The sequence below is a fragment of the Rhyacophila brunnea genome, unplaced genomic scaffold (genome assembly GCF_057557595.1).
Source record: "Rhyacophila brunnea isolate RB1 unplaced genomic scaffold, BYU_Rbru_1.0 scaffold_15, whole genome shotgun sequence".
Taxonomy (NCBI): Eukaryota; Metazoa; Arthropoda; class Insecta; order Trichoptera; family Rhyacophilidae; genus Rhyacophila; species Rhyacophila brunnea.
Genome location: NW_028232806.1, coordinates 17,821,726 through 17,845,371, shown reverse-complemented (window position 1 = coordinate 17,845,371; position 23,646 = coordinate 17,821,726). Strand labels below are relative to the sequence as shown.

At 33.7% G+C, this 23,646-nt stretch overlaps 1 protein-coding gene and 1 long non-coding RNA gene across 3 annotated transcripts; one reads left to right on the top strand and one right to left on the bottom strand.

Annotated features, from left to right (window-relative positions):
• Nucleotides 1-1,076: 1,076 nt before the first annotated feature.
• Nucleotides 1,077-12,380, top strand: LOC147074978 (uncharacterized). The gene is made up of 3 exons (XR_015070049.1): nucleotides 1,077-1,347; nucleotides 3,348-9,416; nucleotides 9,494-12,380. It is a non-coding gene; the product is annotated as an uncharacterized LOC147074978 (long non-coding RNA).
• Nucleotides 12,381-13,432: 1,052 nt separating this feature from the next.
• On the bottom strand, nucleotides 13,433-22,003 carry LOC147074977 (uncharacterized). 2 transcript variants are annotated; one of them, XM_085942895.1, is made up of 6 exons: nucleotides 21,934-22,003; nucleotides 21,551-21,855; nucleotides 17,668-17,975; nucleotides 16,824-16,973; nucleotides 15,905-16,150; nucleotides 13,433-14,599 (listed from the first exon to the last, which is right to left on the bottom strand). In XM_085942895.1, exons 2-6 carry the CDS (start codon nucleotides 21,767-21,769, stop codon nucleotides 14,164-14,166), a joined length of 1,359 nt encoding a protein of 452 aa, XP_085799021.1. In that variant the 5' UTR covers nucleotides 21,770-21,855; nucleotides 21,934-22,003; the 3' UTR covers nucleotides 13,433-14,163. The 2 variants fall into 2 exon arrangements, with proteins under 2 accessions (XP_085799021.1, XP_085799020.1); XM_085942894.1 differs by having other exon boundaries at nucleotides 21,551-22,003.
• Nucleotides 22,004-23,646: the final 1,643 nt, after the last annotated feature.

Sequence of the window (23,646 nt, the reverse complement as noted above, 5' to 3'; positions counted from 1 at the left end):
TATGGTGTATACGACATTATGAGTGAATAAATATTGTGTTATGTGCATAAAAGTTTGCTGAATAATTGTATCATAAGATTTTTTTATTACCTATCATTTTTTATTTATGGCATTCTAATCGAATGCGATTGATTTGTATTTTTTTCGTTATTGGTATACCTACATGTATAGTTGATTTAAATTAATTAATTGTAGTTGTAAACAAATGTTCCTTTTTATATTTTCATTGGTTATATTTCTCAAATCATTAAAACCGATATTGTTTTGGTTCTACACGAACTGAACCCATATCGCAGAGAAATTTTGATTTTGATTCAGTAGTTTTAAACGATTTTTCAATATGTTAATAAGTTGTATTTTAATGATTATAACATATTTTAAAATAGGTATAGGCATATGTGTAATTAATTTAGTTTATTGCAGTTGTAAACAAATGTTACTTTTTTATACTTACTTCAAAAAAAAATCATAAATAACTAATAAAATTATTCCACATTAGTTTTATTGACAACCCTGACAGAAGTTTATCTAATGTATGAAAACACGCCAGAACAGGTTCGGTACTTCGCCCACTACCAATATCTTGCTAAATTGAACCTTATACACCCATCACTATGGTTCATATTGTTTTGAACACATCTATTTACTATTAAATCTTTTCCTTTATTTATATATATGGCTACATTTTAAAAATACAACGCTGGGCGAAGTTCGGTTAAGTACACCATGCTTCGCCTGGTGTCTTTCAATGATAAAAAATTAATGTTTTTCCTACAAAATGTGAAATTTCATGTCACTTGTACAAAATTGACAACGCAATACTTCATTGGATATAATTACTAGTTACGAAAACATTTTAATTTTTATATTACGCAAAATCACACTAAAATTAGGCGAAGTTCGGGGTCACGACGGTATTAATTTGGATCATGCGCGAGCAAACCAACGATTATCCGAATGCTACCGGCCGGTTATGTAATCGTCCATGCGCGGTAGGCCTTATTTCTCAATGTTTTCTTCCGTTTATTATCTATGATGTTTACCACGTCTGGCAATTCCACAAATCCGCTGTCAGTGTCATACTGTTTTCGAATTTAAACTTTTTCACTGTTGACTGGTTGAATTTTAAATTAAAGTTTTTATAGACTATATTTTAATATTACCCACAGAATTCACTGAAAACTATTATGCTAACTGACAGATTGCGATGACGGAGAACCAGTAAAAAGCACCCAAAATAATAAATTGGGTGGTTTAATGAATTGAAGCTGCTAGCAGAGGTGATCTATCAAGGATAACGTTCATCAAGTTTGTTAAAAATAGCTATTCGCGTATTCTGTATGATAAGTAGGTATAAACTTTTAAATACATATGTACAGTGGCGGCTCTAACATCTTTTATTAAGTGGGGTCAGATAGCGTGAAATATCTAATAAGTACCTACCTAATCAATACTAATCAAAGCGTAGAAAACATATCTTTTTGTACCTATTACTTCATCTTCATATACCTCCTGCGTTCGAAAGAATCTTATTGCTACAAGGAAAACAAAATAGTCTTTTCAAGGATACACTCGCCATCAACCATGTTTTTTGGTAAACCGTTGGGAGTTAAATGCTTTTTTTTGTTTTGTAATCAAATGTTTTGTAAACTTATGTTCATACACAATAACTAAATCTGTTGACGGTGACTGGTTGGTGAGGTCCTAATTGTTTCACTTATAGTTTGTCTTCAAATGTCAATGTACTTGTAACTTATATTTATTTCAATAAATAAACCACCTCATTCATCATAATACCTAATATTATTTATCAAACTTATTTTACTAACGTGAAATTCAACTATCCACAACTAGTACTTTACAATTAATATTTAAGTAATACAAATTAATATTGATTTAATTAACTGAAATAGCACATACCCTTTGTTATTATTATTCAAGATATTATAAATTATTATACTGCCGTACTAAGCACAGAGGCCGTATCTGCATTTTAGGCAAGTGGGAGATCTGAGCTTTCATATTATTTTACTTTTCCTGCTAATACTGGGGAACTTTTTATTTATTTTATTTGCCTATAATAGTTAATCTTGGTTTAAGATTTGTTTACATACCTTGAAAATTTGATTGATTTTATTATTATCATTATTATTATGTATTGATATTAGCCATATATATGTCAGATACGGCTAATATGCCTTAGTAAATGAGAGTTACAACCAAATCGCTTAGTATTTATCGAGTTTATTTCTCAAACTCCGTAGATACGGCTATTAAAACCCTTGATTTCTCCGTAACTATAGCAGTTACGGCTTGGATTTATTCACCGATCTTATACAAAAACTCTGCAGAATCCAAATATCTAAAAACATGAAAATACCTAAATACGTCAGTTACGACCTCTGTGCTTAGTACGGCAGTATAGTATGTATTAACAAATATATTTTAAAACTTAAGGAGATATATTACATATTTGATCACATACTGGCAAACTAACTAATAAACTAATCCGGTGGGTCATGGGATATGAATTTACAGCCAACCGAAAAGATAACTTCATAATATATTATAATAATAATACGCCCACTATTGCCTACTCACACTTATGCAGGACCAGGTATCTGCTACGGTGTCCCCGGTTCAGCATCGGTACATGTGGGTAAAATGTGCATCGCACGATGATGGCACGTGCAAAGCGGCCTACAGATGTACTTATTATTCAGCTTCCTTATGAATTTTGAGAATCATAACTGGCAATCGCATCTCATAATATAAACATTGCTTTGATTTTAAAGGGGCCATCCAATTTGGACCCCAGAAGTATCGTTGTATTGTACTATGTAGGTAGAGCCAAAACTCACATAGAGCATTAGGGTTGGGCCAAGAAACAAGAATCAAGGATGGGCAAACGGTACAAATAAAATATATAATTAATTTATGCTTAACAAAGTCAATGTATTGTGGCAGGCATGTGTAACATGAATATGTAATTGAATATTAATTAAAATATGTCCCCTCGGTCTCTTAAGGTAGAGCCGCCCCTGCATATAATAAAATTTCGTGATATTTTATGATAAATTACCATGAATAATGAAATCGATAGAGTTATACTACTTGTATTGATATGAATTCGTTGAATCTTCTGCAGTTATTCCAGAATCTTGGATAGCCTATGAATGGGTCTTTTTAAAATTACTTAATTCACCACTTTAAAGAGTGAATCACAATGTTGTACCATGCTTTTGTGCCTTTTAATTTGCTTTCCCCGCATTGTGTAGATCACTGTTACGATAGCGGTGCCATTTTTATGTACCTACCTTATTTATATTATTTTTCTTTTTCGACAGATTAATATAAAAATACATCCAAGATATCCGACCATATTGTCTTCAAAAATGTATCATACATCAGAATCGAACAACGATGCAGATAGTATATTTTGTGAAGTTCCAGAAGACTTTATATATCAAATGTGCACAGATGAGCAAAATATGAATAAAAATATCTTAGAGTGGCAAACTACACCATGTTATGTAAAGTTAGCCATTATGTTAACACATAAAACGAATTTTGTCTGCCGTATTTGCTATTTGAATTTTGGACAATTGTCTGCATTAGAGAAACATAGATTAAAACATGATGTTGAGAGTAACAAAACAATACAAACCAGTTCAAAAAAGAAGTCTTCAAAAGTATTGTCAAATTTCGATGCGTTAAAAGTTTTCAGTTGTAATCAGTGTGATTATAAATCTGCCAGGCCATCCGATCTGCGACGACACGAGTTTATACACAAGGAGAAGATGTTCGAGTGTAAAATCTGTGGCTTTAAGTGTAAAGAACCAAGTGGGTTAAAAAAACATAGCACACAACACGACGATAACAAACGGTTTGAATGTGATAAATGTTTATTTAAATGTATGCATTCAAGCGATTTGGTCATTCATAAAATGTTACATTCTGAAGAGATGAACTACAAGTGTGATATTTGCAGTTATACTTGTAAACAACCACAAGGGATGAGGTACCATAAGAGTACACATGTTAGTGTAAAGCTTTTTGAATGTTACGAGTGTGGAATGACATTTAAGCATTCAAACAGTCTTGCAGTTCACAAACTAACACACGAAGATATCAAACCATTTGAATGCAGCTCGTGTTCGTACGCGACTACAAACCGAAGCAACTTAACGAGGCATCAATTGATGCATGGTGAAAAGAAATACGAATGCGACGAATGTAGTTATGAATGTAGGCTACCTGAAACACTTAAAGCTCACCAAGCAACACACTCCACCGAAAAAAAATTCAAATGTACAATTTGCAGCTTTTCTTGTAGACAATCGAACAACTTAAAAACTCACCTTTTAACGCACAGCGACACTATGCCATACGTATGCGACATTTGTGATTATAAGTCCAAGAGACTGAGGGAACTGAACATTCATAAATTGAAGCATTCCGATAAAAAATCGTTTTCGTGCAATGACTGCAATTACACAGGTATTACTTTAGCTCACTTGAAAAGTCATCAGATTACGCACAGCAAAATTAAGAACTTTAAATGCAAGGATTGTTCTTTTACATGCAAACGACCTGGAGGATTGATATCTCACAGAAAAGTACATTCGGATGATTAATCTACATTAAAACACAGTTGGTTATCTATGTAATAATTGTATTATTTGAAAAAGTATTTACCTATACAAAAGCTGAAGCTATAAATTACCGAAAATTTAAAACGCTCAGTAAAATGGTTCATGTTTTTTTGTAGAAAATGTTTACCTCCCATTTACTTCTGCTTTCTGTAGTTGTTGATTTTATGTTATTTCTATTTGATTATGTAATATTGTTAAATATGTTTCGTTTATGGTACTTGTTATTTATTTGGTAATTTCAAAGCAGTTTATTGTTTTAATTTAAGTCTTTGCATGTAATGTAAAAAGTGCACCATTTTTGAGACCTTGATGTCCGATTATGATAACAAAAAAATGTAATTTTTAAGGAAGTGTGCAAAAGTTTAATGCTGGAGATAAATAATAAATGTTCTTTGAAATCAATTTTATATTATTGAATTTCTATTATTTTGTACTAATTTTTCAGTTGACTTGATTTACCAGGGTATTGTTAAAGAATCGATGGACCAACTGTGACGGAAAAGGGTGAGAAAATCCAGTTCATGAATTTCAATTTCATATAATATGTACAATTCTTTCGAGACGATCAGTACATACATGCAATATATTCAATAAAATTGTACAAGACCGACGCGACTAATTTAATGAAGCATAATAATATGACAGTGGTGAAGAGTGGAGATAGGCTGTTAAGATCTACCATAAATAGTGCACATTAAACTTTTTTAGTCATACATATTTGATTTTATTGAAATAAGACTACAAATTACAGATGGTGTTGGTTAGTTTTCAAAAATCAATTAAACCCTGCCTAACCAAATCATAATAGTTCAATATTGTTAATGAGGAATTTTGATATCTACTATCAGTCACTTGTAAAAGTTAAGACAATTACACAATAATATCGTCTCTGTTCTGGCAGAACACACTAACTGGAGAATACTAGTTTTGAGTAATTTGACTTTGAAGTTGTTAAAATGTTTGAAATAATGGTCTATCATGTGAGTTTATTAAGTAATCGTAAAAAGGATGGCTTTAAAATAAAGACTGTTTATTTATTAAGAAGGTTTCCAGACGGTAAAGTTTGAAATAAGGAAAATTTTGGTACTAACTCAATATGTCATTTTTTAGAATTAGTGTTTTCTGCCAGAACAGTGACGATATGTAGATTGAAAATTAATGGCATTCGGTACTAATTTATAATGTTTCATTGGAAGATGGTTTAAATATTCACTGTGAGCCACTTGAAGATCTTTGAAATATTTTGAAAACAAATCGAATCAATTTTAGATTTTTAAATAAACCTGTTTTTACTAGATATAAAATTGTTGCATCGATCAAAATATTTTAAATGAATAACAAATTAATGGTTATCAATTGGTGTTCCCATATCGCCATATAGTAAAGTATATTAGTCTCTGGTTGAGTGGTTAGGAATCTACCACTTCAAACTATAAAGTCAAGGTTTGGAGTAACAGTTTAAGAAGGAGAATATATTGAACGTTGTCTTAGGGTTGGTTTGTCGAAAGTGATATGTTAAATGTTTAGGAGATGAAAAACGATAAACTTTATATTTCAACGCTTAATACATTATATTAGAGTATATTAAAAGACTAATCGCGATATAACTTATTTATTTAGCATCAGATAGTGCACTTAAGCAGCGATCGCTCGGAATTGTGGAGATTAGACAATTCAAACCATATTTTTAAATGCTAGTTGTCATAAACGACATGGTGCAAAAAAATGGTTGTCTTTAGAAAATATTAAAATAATGGATAACTTTGAGAATGTTCACGAATTGAAAGGTGCCCTGGCGATGGGTAGGACGGAAGAGTTTGGCAGAATTGTAAAGTTCTTGAATTGGAGTGAGGGCCTGATCGGCAGATCCTCTTCTAGATGAAAAGAAGATATTATGACAGCGAGTCGCAATCAAAGCCTCGGTAAAATCATGAAATAAAAAAAATCGAGTTATAAAAATTTGTAAAAAAAATAATACGTAGTTTTTGTTAAGACTATTATTTGTATATAAAAAGTAGATGAATGAACATAATATAAAAAATATTTATGTTAGTAATTAATTATCCTTATTTTAATGCTATAAAATATTAAATCTAAATAGATTATGAATAATATGGCTATAATCTTACTGTTTAATTTTTAACCCTTTGCTGCAGTGTCGCAAATTTGCGACATTTCAAACTATTTCGATATAGCCAATGCCATCTGTGTAAATTATCAAATAATATCCTTTTTCGATGCCTAGTAAACTGTTTTACCATTAACATCCTACTTTACCGATTTTGTTTGGACATTTCAATTAGCATTTCTGCATTATAGTCTATGCATTTCTGCTTTAACAGTGGACGAATTCTTATGTACGCGAAAATCCGCACTTGTAAGTAAATAAAAATGTACAGAAGATTGAAATTGGTTAAATAAAAATATCTACACATCAAATAAGTTGTGTACATTAGTTTTTTATGATCATTTGGTTTTATATTTTGACATACTGAAATGTAAGATTTCCTAATGTCGTAAATCTGCAGCACCACGCAGTAACATACAAAATTTAATGTAATTTTCGAAAAAAAAAAAAATTATTATTTTTCTTTCATTCACGAGGCATTTTGATACTAAGAAAAAAATAAAAATTTTCAAAAAAAAAAAACATGCAGTGAAGGGTTAAGTATAAATAAGTTGGTAGCTTGCTGATACTTCGGGATTTTCGTCATTCGTGAAATCTGGGTCACTTGACACGATGCGACTTAACCAGGTATAATAAGTATAATAATGACGTAGTCAGTAAAGACTAGACAAGAATAGGCGATAAGCATATAACTACCCTGAATAACAACGCTTAGCGGAATTGTAATTTTTCAAATTTTATTGGAATCTACTTGAATGCGAATCGGCTTATCCATAGCCAATCAAGCCAGTTTCAAAGTTTTCTGCCGAAGTCCTATTTTTATGCTATAAAAATGAACCATGATTTTAATATATTGTCGATGCACATCAAATATGGTCTATGTGACTCTGAGTACATTCTGAGAAAATCGATAAAAACTGTTTAAAAAAAAAACTGACTGTAAAATAACATTTCTAGTTATGGACAAATTAGGGAAAAAATATTTATTCAACGTAAGAATACATTTTATTTCAAATATTTACTATTTTGAACAACAAAATGGCATTTTACTGCGTTTTTTGCACATGGTTCATATTCTATGCACAGTTTTCGTCACATGAACCATATTTAATACTAGCTGTCAGAATTATTCAAATTTGATAACTAGGCACTAGTCTAGTGTCTAGTTAACAGAATTAAAATATGAGATTCTATTATCACAAAATATATGTGAATGTTATGGACTATGACAATGAATTTGTGTAGTGATATGCAGAGGATATGACTTTTTTATTACAAAATAATTTATTAATTTTCTGTTTTGGCATCGGCATTTTGACTTCGGTTGATTATGTTTTTTCCATCTTCCCATGAGGTTTAACACTTATCATTGGGTCATCACAACACCCAGACTTGCAGCACCAGCGCCCATATTTACACAGAAAAAACATCCACCTAAAACATGCGGGAATCAAACCCGTAACCTCCAGACTCAAAGTCAAATGAGTAGGTAGACCACTAGTGTTCGGAGGCCGTCATTTATTTCTTACCTCTTTCTTTAAGAATAAATGTTAATCTTTAACAATATTGAAAGCATGAAAGCATGAGCATCATTCTCTATTGAAAAAATAAACACATTAATGTTATTTTTATTTCAAATCGTACATACATCAAACAAAATAATAGCAACATAACGAAGTATTTTTATACAACATTTACATTATTAATTGAAACATAATTCACAACACAAAACTAAATTAACGTTTTTGCTCCAATTCCTACATGGACGTTAGCGAATCATAAAAAGGGTGATGATCGTTGTCTATCATAAGTTTTAATTCTTGCAAATGCCTGAATTTGGAGTCAGATAAGGCAAGGGGTCTGTTATACAGTGGCAATGGGGGAACATAGCCAGTCTTGCGGCGTTGAAGCAACTCTAGCCAATCCCTCGAGTGATCTAATTTATAAAAAATATCCCCCGACGGTACGTATTTCAGAGCCCTTAAATCTGTGACAACGGGATCCCCTACTTTCTTTCCTGGTCTCAGAGAAGTTAAATTCGTATTTAAAGTTTCGTAATTTAAAAAAAAATCAAAATGAACATTTTTAATATTATACGGCTGTTTGGGTCGAGCCATTTGCATGCGTGATACATAATCACTTGGAGAATATATTGGAGGCTTGAAGTAATGCTCCAGCACAGAATGGACAGTATCGGCTTCCATCATAGTATGGCCCTTCTCCAAAAATATCTGTTCTACAGTGACTGATGTCATTTTTGAGTAGTCACTTAAAGCACTTGCCAGTATTCGATTTTGATTTTGGTAATTACAACCATCAGAAATTAGGATGATCTTATTATAGTTATGTGGCCTGGTCGCTAAATAGTTGATAATACAACTTGTGAATTCGTTGGCGGTCACACCATCTGCTTCGTGCCACACGTAGAGAGTCACGTCCGCAATATTAAGGACATATATGGGGAAATTATGTACTTGTAGTTTCTGTTTGTAGTAAACAGCAGATGCCAGCAATTTAGGGCATAACAACACACTCTGCAAGTCCATTGTTAAAACTAATGTAGTCTCGCTGGCAGATTCTTTGGCAGTGTTCTTGGCCTTTTTGGCATGCTCCTTTCGTGTTATGTGTTGGTCGTAAATTTCTTTCCCAAGAGTTCCACATTTAAATCCTACACAAATATCACATTGATCTTTGCGTGGATGGTGAATAGAAACTTTTTCAGCTTTTAAAATGTTGCTGAAGAAGTTTCTTCACATTGTTCTCTGTGCACCACATATTGAAGACTGATAGCATGTGCTGAGTTGATAAAAAAGACGACTCGACATATCTTCGTTTTGTTTGAGACCAACAATAATGACTTGGAACAACTGGCAGAAGATTTAGCCACTTTTTTACATTCTCCACAGCTTCAGTTTGCTTGGCCACTCTTTTATTTGTATTGCTTGGGGGAACATTTTCGCCGTCATTAATAATAATTTCTTGCTGATTACTCCATCTTGTGTAAGTGCTTTGTGTGATGCTCAAAGTATTTATGAACATTTTGCGGCACACTTTATGTTTATCCCCGTCCTTAGTAAAAAGATATATATCGTGCCCTTGATTCTTCTTCGTGATAGCTGTACTTTCACGACGACGCTTTCTTATAGCACGTGTTGCTACAGATCCCAGGAAATATGCTTTTTTCTCCGACAAAGTTTTCAACTTCCAAAAATTGTGAAATGTGTACAGGCGATCCTCTTCTGTTATTTTCTGACAACATAAAGAATTTTTATGTGCCACCTTGGGTAATTTGTGTGAACATCTTATTCCCATAGACTTTTGTTGCTTTGATTGGCTTTGTTGGTATTTTCCGCAATGTTTTTTATAGCCAACATACCCTTTCCCCAAGACTCTCCGTTCCTGATTATTTTTTATTTTCTGAACTTCGGAAATATCAGAATCCATTGGTAAAGAAATATCCATATCACTTTGTGGGATCCACTCTCCAGTTGATTCACACAGCCATCTGTTACCAGGGACATCTTCGTATGGTGCAGGGCCAATGTCTTGTGACAGCATTGGGATAAATTCTCCAGTCACAGGGCATAACATCATGCTGTCATCCATTTGGGTGGTTAATGGTTCGACAACTCCAAGCTCCATAACCCCTGATACAGAACTGCGTATCGCACTTAATCGTACTTTCTCTCTTGTGCGGTTTCGGTACAGTCTAGAACAAAATCGATATTTTAAACATACTTCACTAACTTGCCTGCTAATTCCAATACAATAATAAAAATATGAACTCACTTAAAAGTGCTTGCAACCTGTCAGCAAACAACAGCGATAATTTCTTTACTTATATTTTTTCCCTTGTCAGAGAATCCTGGAAAAGAAGACGTATAGAATGAAATATAAATCACACAGTACACAAAACTATGAGAGTTAGAAAGTACAATATTCAGCACTCGAAATGGAAAATTTTACGAACCGGAGCGCTTGTTAATTTTCTGAAAATATTAACATAGTTATCTAATGTTATGTGTGTTCTATGAAAATAAGTTTGTTTAATTTTTCGTTATATGACCATTTTAACTCAAGTTGTAAAATTATTTTTTCCACGAGATGGAACTCCAATGTAGCCGATTTTACGACCCGAAACGGCGCACCGGTCCATTTCGAGCCCTGACAATATTGTGAAAACCTATGAAGCTAGATAACTACTTACAGATTTTGAAGCCAGATAATAATGTGTCAATGCTTTGTCAAATAGGATGGGTTTCTCATTTTTTTGTAGTTTAATTTGAGTATTAATCCATTTCTGAAACATAAACAACATAATAACTTTAATATGTTTCTACATAGTGCAGAAATTCGAGGCTTATCTCAACATTGAACTCAAATAATGACAATTGAAAGACCTGCCTTCATTCATAATTTATCTGGTGAAATTTTGTGAATATTTACATGAAAATACATCAAATTTATTTAATAAAACATAATAACTTACCGCTAAATTATAAACCAAATGATCACAGATAGTAAAAAAGTGATATTAGGTATGGTTTCTATACTTTTTCACTCCAAAAACAGCCAGAATACGTACACGGCGGGAACAACTAGACAACTGCGACGTGTAAACACACAAAGCTGATGTAAAATTCGGGCCATGTGAACATAGACGCGGTACTAACCACGTATTAAATACGGCGCATGTGCAGTAAGATCACATGGTTCATATTTAAATGCGAAGTTTTGAATATTGGCACATAGTTTGTTTTCTATCTCCTTTAATATTTTGTTTTATCATATGGTTCATATTTTACAAGGTAAAGAAAAAAAACTGTATATTTAGCTCATTTTCGTAAAATCGTCACCTAGACCATATTTGATGTGCATCGACGATATTTTATTTAGTTCATATTCTGATTCCGTGCACTAAGAAACAACCTTTAGTTTTCACACAAACTATGTTAGAGGTGAGAGAATTTATATCTATGGGTGAGTGTATACATTGTACAAAACATATTTAACAATGAAAACGACATGTTGGATTAGTTCAGCTATATTTTTAAACAATAAAATCTATTGTGTACTTTAGTCGTCATTTTTGAATTTAAAAGTCACTCTCTCTTCTGTGGGGTTTGTCGCACAGCAGGACTTCAGTATGTCAGTGATGCCCATCGTACTATATTCGATGAAAAGGTAGGTATAGTACTCCCAAAATACGATAATTTTGAATATAAGATTTTTTACATTATACAGATATCTAATTAGGTAGGTATTCATAAAAAAAACAAATATGTACCTATTTGCACTCCCCACTCCGTATGTAAAATGTTATTTTTTTCATAGCAATATATCTCGATACCCCAATTTCAATAGGGGAACAACTCGTAAAACCTTGTTCCAAGATAATGGCGTTTGAATTTTTTTCAGTAATTCTTATTTTAATTTTAAAGCCTTGATTTCGATGAAAGTGTATGTTTTTTTATATTTAATTTAGTGGAATTCATCAATGCACAATGAAATTGTACATTTTAATGAAGAATTAACCAATAAATTTGATTATATAACGGAATTACTGATTAATCTCAGAAAGGGTTATTCGATTTTATGACACACTTAAGAAATTTTTGATTGTTTTTTTTGCTGAATTATAAAGAGAAGATTATTCTACATCGAATGGCATTCTTAACTCAAAACCTTTAAATTTTGAGTTGTTCCCCTATTGAACTGGGGTATCGACTAATTCGAGCATTTTGACTGGCTTGTATTCCTTCTCGCTAACCGAACTCGTTAATTAGTTTGAAACCGGAACCTTTTAAAAACCTTAGGTTCCCATTGCTCTTAGTCATCGTTCATCATGCTGGAGTCAGATATTGAAAAAAAGTCATATGTAGCTACTACACAATATTCCAATTTTGAAAACGGTTATGACTTAATAGCCCGGTGGTATTCAAAGTGTAATAATCCTATACAATCTTCGTTCAATGCGCTGATAGACAATTACAATGATTACGTATGCTTTGATGATTTTTTTTTCAGATGTCAAGATGCAAACTGCACTTCTCTTGTCGACCTAGGTACCGCTTGCTTAATGTACTGAATTTAGTACTACCTTCTGAAATGATACGCTTAATACAGTTCCACTTATTGAAGAGTATAGTGTATCGTCGTGATTGGCAATGGCCATTCTTAATAGGTAGGTATATAAATTTTTAGTTGTCTCAAAGTCTTTCCTCTGCTATGTGTTTGATTTTGTATACATGACATTTTGTACTTACGCTTGCTAGGATTTGAAAATACTTCAGAAACATACCAATAGGATCAAAAACTAATATACTTAAATATGACTGTCCGGTCTGGCGTTTTTTAAAGATTTTTCAGTAGGTATTTTCAAATTATTATGTTATAATACAAATCTTGTGATTTATTCGTTGAATAAAAAATAGTGTATCACATGGATTTGCTTTAAGTGTAGTGTCCTGATCAGATCCGTAAGTAATTTTTAACGTTCCTATTCCTGTCCGGGTGTTTCAAAATTTTGTACTAATGTTTGGTTGATTATGAAAAAGTATGACCCTGACGGTGTCCAAACTCTGATAGAGAATAAATTGCACAAGATTATGTTAATAAAACAGACAAATGTTATTGTTATTCTTTATTCCCTGGAATTCTATCATATTATTACTTTTATATATCATCATCATCTCCATAAGCCAGGGTCAATCCAATGTTGGATGAAGGCCTCCCCTGGCTCCCTCCACTCTTCTCGGTTCCCAATTCTTCACTGTCACGGACATCACCGAATCTTTTATATGTAGCGAGGTAAAATATTTATTTGCTATTGACACCCTTTTCATTGACATATTATATTGTTGATATTTGTACATTGTGATTGATGATGTATCCAGGTGTACAGACAGTCATAAGCATGGAAGGTAGGGTCCATTTTGAAAAAAAATCTTGATAACATGACAATTTTATTGATTTTTTACAGAAGATAATTATATTATTAATTTAAATTCAATTGATACCTAATAGATAATAATAAAAAAAGATTTCGGTTTCAATTGTTGTTTTTTTCTCTCATCCATACCTGTCTTTTAGGTATGTCGCATGAGTCTTCTTCTTCAAAATTTTTTTAATATTAAAACTGTAAGTAATATTATATTCACATACATAATTTATGATTTATTTTTCTGTCCTGCGTTGGGGGGGATCGAGACCGAATTGAGTATCTCCCCCTTATGTGCACCTGGATGTATCAATACTCATGTCATCTAAGCTACCCCCAAACAGGGGCCAAACATCACACAGTGATTCTTGGCCAAATGATTTTATTTCCAAATTGTGTTTCAGTCATCAAAAGCTTCAAGGACTTGGGTAGAAGAAACATTATTTTAGTTCAATATTATGAAGGGACAGCATATGAGCTTTCAGTGTGCACTTTTGAGTAAAAGCTCTGTTGCACACACTACAAATATGACTCTTGTCTCCCGTGTGTATTTTCATATGCTCAGTCAACGTGGATTTTCTTAGATAACGTTTTTTGCACACAAAGCAAGGAAAATTTCTAATGCCAGTATGAGACAATAGGTGTTTTTCCATATCCGCCTTGGAGAAGAATTGACTGCCGCACATGGCGCAGCTGTGGTTGCGTTCATGTAAATGCTCTCTACGAATGTGAGACATTCTAGCGTTGGCCAGTTGAAAAGACTTATCACAATATTTGCATTTGTATTTTTTCAGTTCCTCGATTTTATTGTGTGCTGTTATGAAATGTCTCACTCGCTGATGTTGATACTTGAACATTTCTCCACAGTATTGGCACCTAAAAATAATATGATTTCATTTATTATTTTGAAGTGACCCATAGACAAATATGATACGAATAATTTTACTTCTTACATAATTATAAATATTATACACACAGATATCAAGTTATATGATAACAGTGCATGCTTCCAAATATGAGCCAATTTTTGATAGTTTTAGACCATTTTGGTTTGATTTGGCTTGCAGGAGAATAAAATTTAATGTGCATTGGCATATGTACCCAATGTAGAAAACCAGCTGCAATGCTTGTGGAAACAAACATATAGATAACTACAGATTTTTCGAAATAATAGTGCAGGCAATAGGCATTAAAAAAAGGAACTGACTAATTATGACTGCGCGGCTTAAGCATCTTGGGTCCCAGGTTCAAATCCTGGGTCCGTCAAGTACACAATATATTGTTTTTCAATTTGTGTATGAGTCATGGACCTAATAGGTTGGGCTAGTGGTTGACATCCATGTCTCGTAAAAACAAACTATGTTTAATACAAACCTCCTCTCTGTGGAGGCCCATATGATCTTATTAGGATCGGACATGGTCGAATAATAATGAATAATATCTTGAAGACGAGTATATACAAGAAATAGAGTGTGGCAAGCACATGTGACAGAAGTGAAACTTCTGAAGTGTAAGCAAAAGGCGGTGTTATAATTTGCATAAATATGTATATTGTAAGAGCCTGGGGGGAGGGGGGGGGGGGGGTATCGCTTGGTGATAAGTGTTGAACTGCACATTGAAAGGTTGGTAGTCTCAGCCTACTACGGGACGTTTTTTATATTTTTCGAGTCGGCTGTGATGTTTTTTCTTTACACACCAGCCGGATTCCCTCCTGACAATTTTGCTGTATTAAGCAGAAAAAAGTTTCACTATAATAATTATTATTAGAGGGAATAATAAGCTCCAAATTTGTATATCATAATTGAATGAAAAAGTAAAGGAAACCTGTTAAAGAGTATCCAATATATAGAATGCAATTTAGGCAGAGAAGTGCTTCTTACAGATGGAGCCTTCAGTGATTTACCCATAAAAATCGCTGAAAGCAATTTCAAAAAATATAAATGCTCGTTCTTTCAGAATTTGTATGAAAATTAGTTGTCCTAGTGGTTCTATTTGCTATCACTTTCATACCTTTATGCCACAAGAAGATTTTCTTCAACATCTTCAAATTATGGTGATTGATATAATGATAGTTGTCTTTACAAAAATTATTATTTAATTGATTTATCAAAAGTGGAGTGAATTTAATATGTATATTCATAAAACTATTGGAGAGTACCTAAGAAATATATTTTGACTAACTTGTGAATGTAAGGATCATTGGAATGTTTCACCCTGTGGTGAATGAGGAGGCTTCTTTTACGCTTGAAAATCTTCCCAGGGCAGTTGGCACACTCGAATCTCTCGGAGGAATGTGATCGGAGATGCATCAGGATACCAATCCGATTGTAAAACATCCGTCCGCACAGCTTGCATGTGAAGTTTGGGTAATGGACAGACATATGAATTTTAAGGCCTTGTTCTGTATCAAAAGTTTCCATGCAAACTCTGCAAACAAAAATATAGGGATCTTTTTATAGACATTAAAATACTACTTTAATAGCTGCACCAACAACTTGCCGAATGACTGATATTGGAACTAAAATTCTCAATCGAGAGTAAAAAATTGGTTTTTTGAACCTTTGTATCAATGTCATAACCATACATACCTACATGATTTGTTATCTTTTATTGCACATTGAAGCTATTCAGAATTGTCAGTGACCATTCAACAATAATTGCTCAGCAATATCTTTCCTTTACTGTTTTTGTTAAAAAATAGATTAGATAGAGATAAAAATAGATTCAAATAAGCATTCTGAAATAAACTTCTTCTGTAACCTTCCTAATAGTGATTAGACGATTATAAAGAACCGTCTTTTTATTTTTTTCCACGTTTTTAACGGTAGTTCACATTCAATGACTTCACGGCCCTTTTTGAAACGTTTGTACCACCCATGAACACTTGTTCTTTCAACACAAAATTCAAGACAACTTTTTTCATTCATCATTCTTATGTCAAATACAAACTATGCATCTAACATGACTGAAAACTGATACACAAGTCTATCAATGTCAGAAAAAAGTGTTCAATCAGATTTCATAAAGCATGCAAATTAAAAATATTCCGGGAACACTCTAACCTCAAATGCAATTTATAATGTAATGAATTTTTACTTACTCGCATTGCCTTTGTCCTTTCTTTAAAACAAATGGAATTTCATTTCCCCTGAGGAGTTTTGTCTCTCCAGAAATATGGTTTTGGTTGAAGTATTTTTTTAAATCTTTCGCAGTTAATTTTTCACCTTTATTTTTGATGATTATTTTATTTCTGTAAATGTAAAAGAAACGAATCAACATGATAGTAAATTTTTTTGACATGGAATATGTCTTTGAAATATGTCTCATATGGGGTGGGGTGCCTTCTTGGAATCGGTGTATTCCAAATAAGTAGCAATTTTTAACAGCTATAACTCAACAACTAATCAGCGGATAGTAACATGTCATATCTTATTGGTAAGCAAAATTCCAAAGTTGTCAACAAAGACACAGCGCGCATGCATGCAGGAGTGGGAGCGTAAAATAATCCCGAATTGTGTTAGTCTGTAAACTTCAGCCACCTGCAACACACAAACTACATATCGGAGTTATACAAGTGAGGTGTCTGCGACTGTCGTAACAAAATTTGTTTAAAACATTTGCATTTGTTGCACGATAGGTTACAATTTATAAAAGTAGTAGCTGTTAAAAATGTCAAAAGTGGTAATAGTTTGTATGTCCTTTGTATAATACTTCTTATACCACATACCTGTACACAAAGAAATCATGCTAACTGTTATCTTGACAACAAATAAATAGTCACTGAATGAAACTGTCATTTCATTTCTCAAACCTTAACCCCAAGACGTATTCTATGTTCAAACATACACTTGCTTCCGCAACAGCAGCAACTGGTGATTTTTTTTTAAAAATATGATCATGTTTTTTTATCCTACCATTAAAATGAAATTAAATATATCACAGACCTGCGATTTGGGCTATCAACGACGACTGAATTATTTTGTTTCATGTGAGAATCTACGAGGGTGGAATCCGAAGAGGAATTTTCTTCTTCATCAAAGTGTGAAAGGAATCCATGTCCCTCTTCATCCTCAGATTTTATTTCATCTTCCGAATCTGACCAATCCATTGTAGCTCTCAAAATTGTGTTATCAATATTTTTCTGGGCAGCGTCCACCTGATTTCTGAAGCTGACAATTTCTCGCAATTTACCAATGCAAGTATCGCAGATCATGAAGCTTTTTTCCAATTTTTCTCGTTGAGTGCCTCCCATCTATAATCAAAATTGAAATGGGTTTTATTATGATTAATACTTTGGACGCTGAAGACGCACCTGGCGCGTAATGACCAGGTGGCCGATCGATGTAATTAACGTGCATTTTAAAGGTGGTAAATAAAAAATCATTATCTAGTCAGCAGCGAATAAGTTAATCAATCACCCTGTCATGCTGTCGAGTTCCTTCAGGTGAGCTTGGCGGAAACCCTGGATGCAAATGAATATATTTATTGCTTGGACACATGTATATTACGCCTAGATTCAATAATTCAATGAAAATAAACTACCAGAAACATACCTATTAGAAAATATTGGTAGTGCTACATTCATAAATCTTGTGACTTATTTATTTGAATAAAAAATAGTTTAATTAAAAAAATAAATTGTACATAACATTAGAGCAGGGGGGGGCAAACTTTTTGGATGGAGGGCCAAATTCAAGAATTCGAAATGAGCGGCGGGCCGCAAGCAAAATACCATTTTTAGATATACACTATTTATTATCACGAAAAATTAACATTACAAAAAAATTATTGAGAAGAATGAAAGTGGTGTACATTTTTTTAATTCAGGTGTTAATTTTGTAGTTGATATTCTCAAAACTGCTTGTAAATGGGCATCGGGGATATTTCACCGTAATTTTTTTTTATTGAGGTTCATGATCGAAAATGTTTGTTCACATATATATGTTGATCCAAAAATAACGAACATTTTTCTTGCATAATCTTTAAGTTGGTCGAATTTGTCTGAATTAAGGGCATTGTAAAATTTGGAGATTTCTTCACGACAATGCAATTCTCTTAAATCAGTGTCACACTGCAGATCAATAATCTCAAGTTGTAGCTCTGTCGGTACACTATCAATATCTATTGAAAATGGTTCGCGTACTATAGATAAACTTGTCTCAATTTTTCGGAAGTCACCAAATCTTTGTGAAAAATCGTCATTCAGGGCTTTAATAATTTTACCATATTCTTCAAATTTATATTCTGGTATATTCAGCAACTTCAACGTTGGAAAGTGGTCCACGTTGTAATTTGATATTTGTCGAAGGAATAACTTGGGTTTTAATTGAAATCCATTCAAACTTTTTACCTTATCTTAGGCATTATATTTTTTTTCCTTGCAACGCAGAGTTAACAGTATTTAAATGTGTCACAATGTTCAACGTAGAAAATAGTGGTTACATAGTGTGAGACGAGACGCAAGAAAGACGTACTGAGATAATACATTTTTACGAAATAACAAATTCTTCAAATTGTAATCTATTGTCAATATTTTTTAAAAAACTATAAAAAAGTTATTCGTAATCAGAAGTACAATTAATGATGGCGGGCCGCAAAAAAATACCCAGCGGGCCACATACCCCCCCCTGCATTAGAGTTATCTTTTTGATACAGTGGAAGCGAGTAATTTTTGATGATGATGTCATTTAATGTCTGAAATGTGAGACGTGAAAAATTTATACTATCGGATAAGTCTCGGAATTAGGTAACAGCAGCAAACATTCATAGAAGCAAACAACATGGATGGACTGCAGTAAAGATACAGTACTCCGTATGATTTTTGTGAGACCAAAAACCAAACAAAACATCTAAAATAACCTACTGTAACCAGAAAATAAGTAGGTTGTGTTACATTTTAGGTCTCAAAACACCTCGACCACAAAAACGGTATCTTTACTTGAACTGCTTATTCTAGATCAGAAAGAATTCTGGGTCAAACAGATTAAGATAGCACGGAATGGAATATAAAAGGAGGGTCTACATCCAACTAGGGATTGCAATACAAGTATTCCAGTATTTTTCGATACTGAAATACCGGTTTTAAAAATCAGACAATACAGCTGATATATTTGGTATTGAAAGATGAAAAAAAATGTATTAAGTAATTAATTAACATAAAAAGCTTAACAGGACTGTAATTTTTTGTAGAGTTACGCGATGTTAGGTTTACCTCCGTGGCCTTTGATATATAGGTACATATTAGGTATATAAATCTTTTTAAAATATAATGTGTCATTAAAATAAAATTCAAAATGTCAATAAAATTGTCAATGTCAATCAAAATTCTCATCATTTGCCGCCAATTGATAAAGTCGTAAATGACAATCGCGTCAATTGAATCTGTAAACGATCAATTGGTCGCATCAATTAGCATCATTGACAATTTTATTGAATGTCTCCAGGGCACTTTAGTGACCAGCAATGACACATATATTTTAAAAAGATTTACATAATATGTACCTATATATCAGGAGTGGCCAAAGCGTCGACCGCGTAACTATTTCTAGTCACCCGCCTGTCTGATATGTACACATCTCTGATGCCCATCCCACATAGCGTGCGAAACAAGCCGTGTGACAGAGACAACGCGCTACAATCTCGAAGGTAGCCGATTATCGACGACCGTCTCTCTCTAAAACCCGACGGGTAAAACAAGAGTTGACTTGTAGGTAACTCACGTGGCAACCATAGCGCATAGCGGACGTGTGTGTTGCCGTTCCGGGTTTTAGAAGTGACATTCCGCTATAATTGGCTTCCTTCGGCTGTGCAGGAAGTGTTAAGTGAAGTTTTATTCTTTGACCCACAATGAGTCACCCGACCACAAGTTCCACGAGGTCGAAAATATATCACTATAATGATGAATGGGAACAGGAATTTTTTTTTATGGTGAAAAAGGATAAATGTATCTACAGTGGAACTTGGTTATTACGAGGAAGATGGGACTGACTGAATATGCTCGTTATAAGCGTTACTCGTTATATCAGAGAATAGGTATTTTTAAATGAGTGGTCACATAACACAAAAAGTCGCAATTCAAACAAAAATACACAATTAGAATTTTTCCCCGAAACAAGCATGGCATTCATAAACTACAAAAGAAGTTGTTTATTGTAATGATTGCTGGTAGGTACCTAGTGACTTTACAAACCTTGAATTTTTTACATGCAATTTCAACCATATGCCATCAATATTGTCAGCGAAAACACCAATTAGGTAGGTACTTAAGACACATTAGTCTCATAAACGTAATCCGATTCACGCGGCATCCTGTCGGTCGAAATGTTTTTAAACAATCGACACATTAACAGTTTTAAGAAAATTTTTGACAATATTTTAGGTCGGTATAACCGATAAGTAGCTCATTATAAAAGTGAATAAATGTATTGAGAAAATCATAAACTAAAATGTCAATGAATGTTTCCTCGTTACATCCGAGATCTCGCTATATCCGTGATCGTAATAACCGAGTCCGACTGTATTTGCATTATTTGTCTTCCTATTTCTATGTTGGTTTGTCTGAAGTCATCATTAATTGTTACTATTATTAAAATAACTTGATATTAAATTGATATTGCGATTATCTATATTTATTTTCTATTTAGGCTTATTTTTGGCTTTAAATTACTACTTTTAATGTAAGTAGACCGCCGCCAATAATTTCAAAAGCAGGTCGCCTGTAGTGTTTAAAAGTTTGGCCACCCCTGCATAAAACAGATAGGTATTTCAAATGGCTGACATAAATAACATAGATATATTTTACAAAAGTTAAATAGGTACTTTATTCACCTGTAAATTAAAGCAATACTCCAACATGTCAGAATATACCTCAATCCTACCATCAGTAATGTGCGTCTGCATCATGTCTTTTAGGTTATCGTGGCTGTCACTAATCACGCATGTCTGGCAAACATTTAACAGATCGTACGACTTTGATCTGTTTTCCGATTTGTTGCTGCCAATTTTCCTGGAGGTTTCACCATTCTCCATTTTAATTGAATCATTCATATTCAAACGAAATTGAGAACACCGGCGACTGCCGGTACCTACTTACAAACTTCGATTAAAAATCTTTTTAGATATTCTTTACGTATCTGAAAAATGTATCTCAATATGTATATGATTTTTTAATTATTCGTTGGGTCTAATAATGAAAGAAAAAGGAATCTTACAATAATTATTATTATCTCCAAATTCAATAATATTAAATTTGATTTTACGATTTGACACCCCACACACCATAGAGTTTACGTATATTATCCATGCCATAAACCAGTGCTGCAAACTAAAATTTTCAAAATTCAGTAAATTTTTTGATTTTTTCTTCAAAATATCAGTAGATTGACAAAATGTATGAAATTCAACGATTGTGTTTGGTGAAAACGTGCATAATGACAAATTCTCACAAGTGTCTTTTAAAAAATCACGTAAAAAGTGTCTGTAATTCATTACAAATATCATGATTTCTTCTTTCCCTGACCAAAATTTCAGTAAATCTACTGAAATTTCAGTAGATATGGCAACACTGCCATAAACAATCTAATGGCCAAAAAAAAATTATTCGAATTTGACTTTGAAGTCCTTGAGATAGGGTTTGCTCTTCCTTCTTCGTGTGAGGTGTGGCCTATCGCGCATGGACGATTATATAACCGGCCGGTAGCATTCGGACAATCGTTGGTTTGCTCGCGCATGATCCAATTTATTACCGGCCAGTATGTTTGAGCGCGCATGACATGTAATACATCGGAGGCAATGCGAGCGCATTGAAGAAATGCGTATGCGCGCGCACTGAAGATATGCGTACGCACCGAAAAATGGCACGATATGACAAGAAACGTCAAAATGGATTTTGTAGAGCTTATATTATATATAGAGGTTTTGTATAGATTATCAAACTGTTTTAAAACGTAGGTGTATATATTATTAATTTATAAAGACAGAAACTGAAAAAATGGGACTGGTACGCGCATGCAAAGCCAATAGTTACGCTTCGATGAACTGTCAAATGTGGATCTGATAACGGTTCAATGTATGCGTGCGCTCCATACGACCGCGTCACTTGTGCATGCTTGTGTGAGTGCACTCTCGGCCGGCTATAGCTTGTCATGCGCGGGCTCTCATTTAAAAGCATTGCCAATGGGGCCCCGGCCGGTTCGAATCGGTGTAAAATTTTGTGTCTGAACACAGATTTTGAATTCGGCCGTTCGCTCGATCGTCCATGCGCGGGGTTGCATTGCAATACGATGGTAACAACTCCTTGAGTGTTGACCGTCCGATAGTAAATCGTTCATGTGCGGTAGGCCTTATTCTACTAATTTAATTTCCTTTTTCTTGTCGTTGGTCATTCTCCCTTTTTATTTACTGGTCATACCCGCGCATCCCTTTTTTATGTGGGGAGTTTGGGACTCGTTTGCCTTCTACATTCTGGATTTGAATTTCTTATTGTTTAGATGAAGCGTCTGACATTTCATTTTTAACTATCAAATAATTATCTTGGACGAACGTTAAGTGATAGTTAAGTGATCAGTGATTATGGCGCAACATCTGAATGACCGTGAGGAGGATATTCTAAAAGCAATGGACACTAGACGGCGAAGCAGAACTGCTACAGGAGGAAAAGTTCAACGTACGAGCGTCGATTAAGATGCTGATGTTTGAAGTATCCTCGTTACGTACCTTATTTCAGTAGGGGGACCGACAAGGAGTGGCACAACGCCCAAAAACAATTCTTGGAGGCCCCTACGATCATAGATTTAGGTCTAAATGACGAGTTGCGTCGGTATGACCACTCGTCATCATTCAGCTAACCATCTGACGGAGAGGACCATCGCGGCCCCCCAGAATACCATGTTTTCCCAACGGGACAGCTTCTGGAAGGATATGCA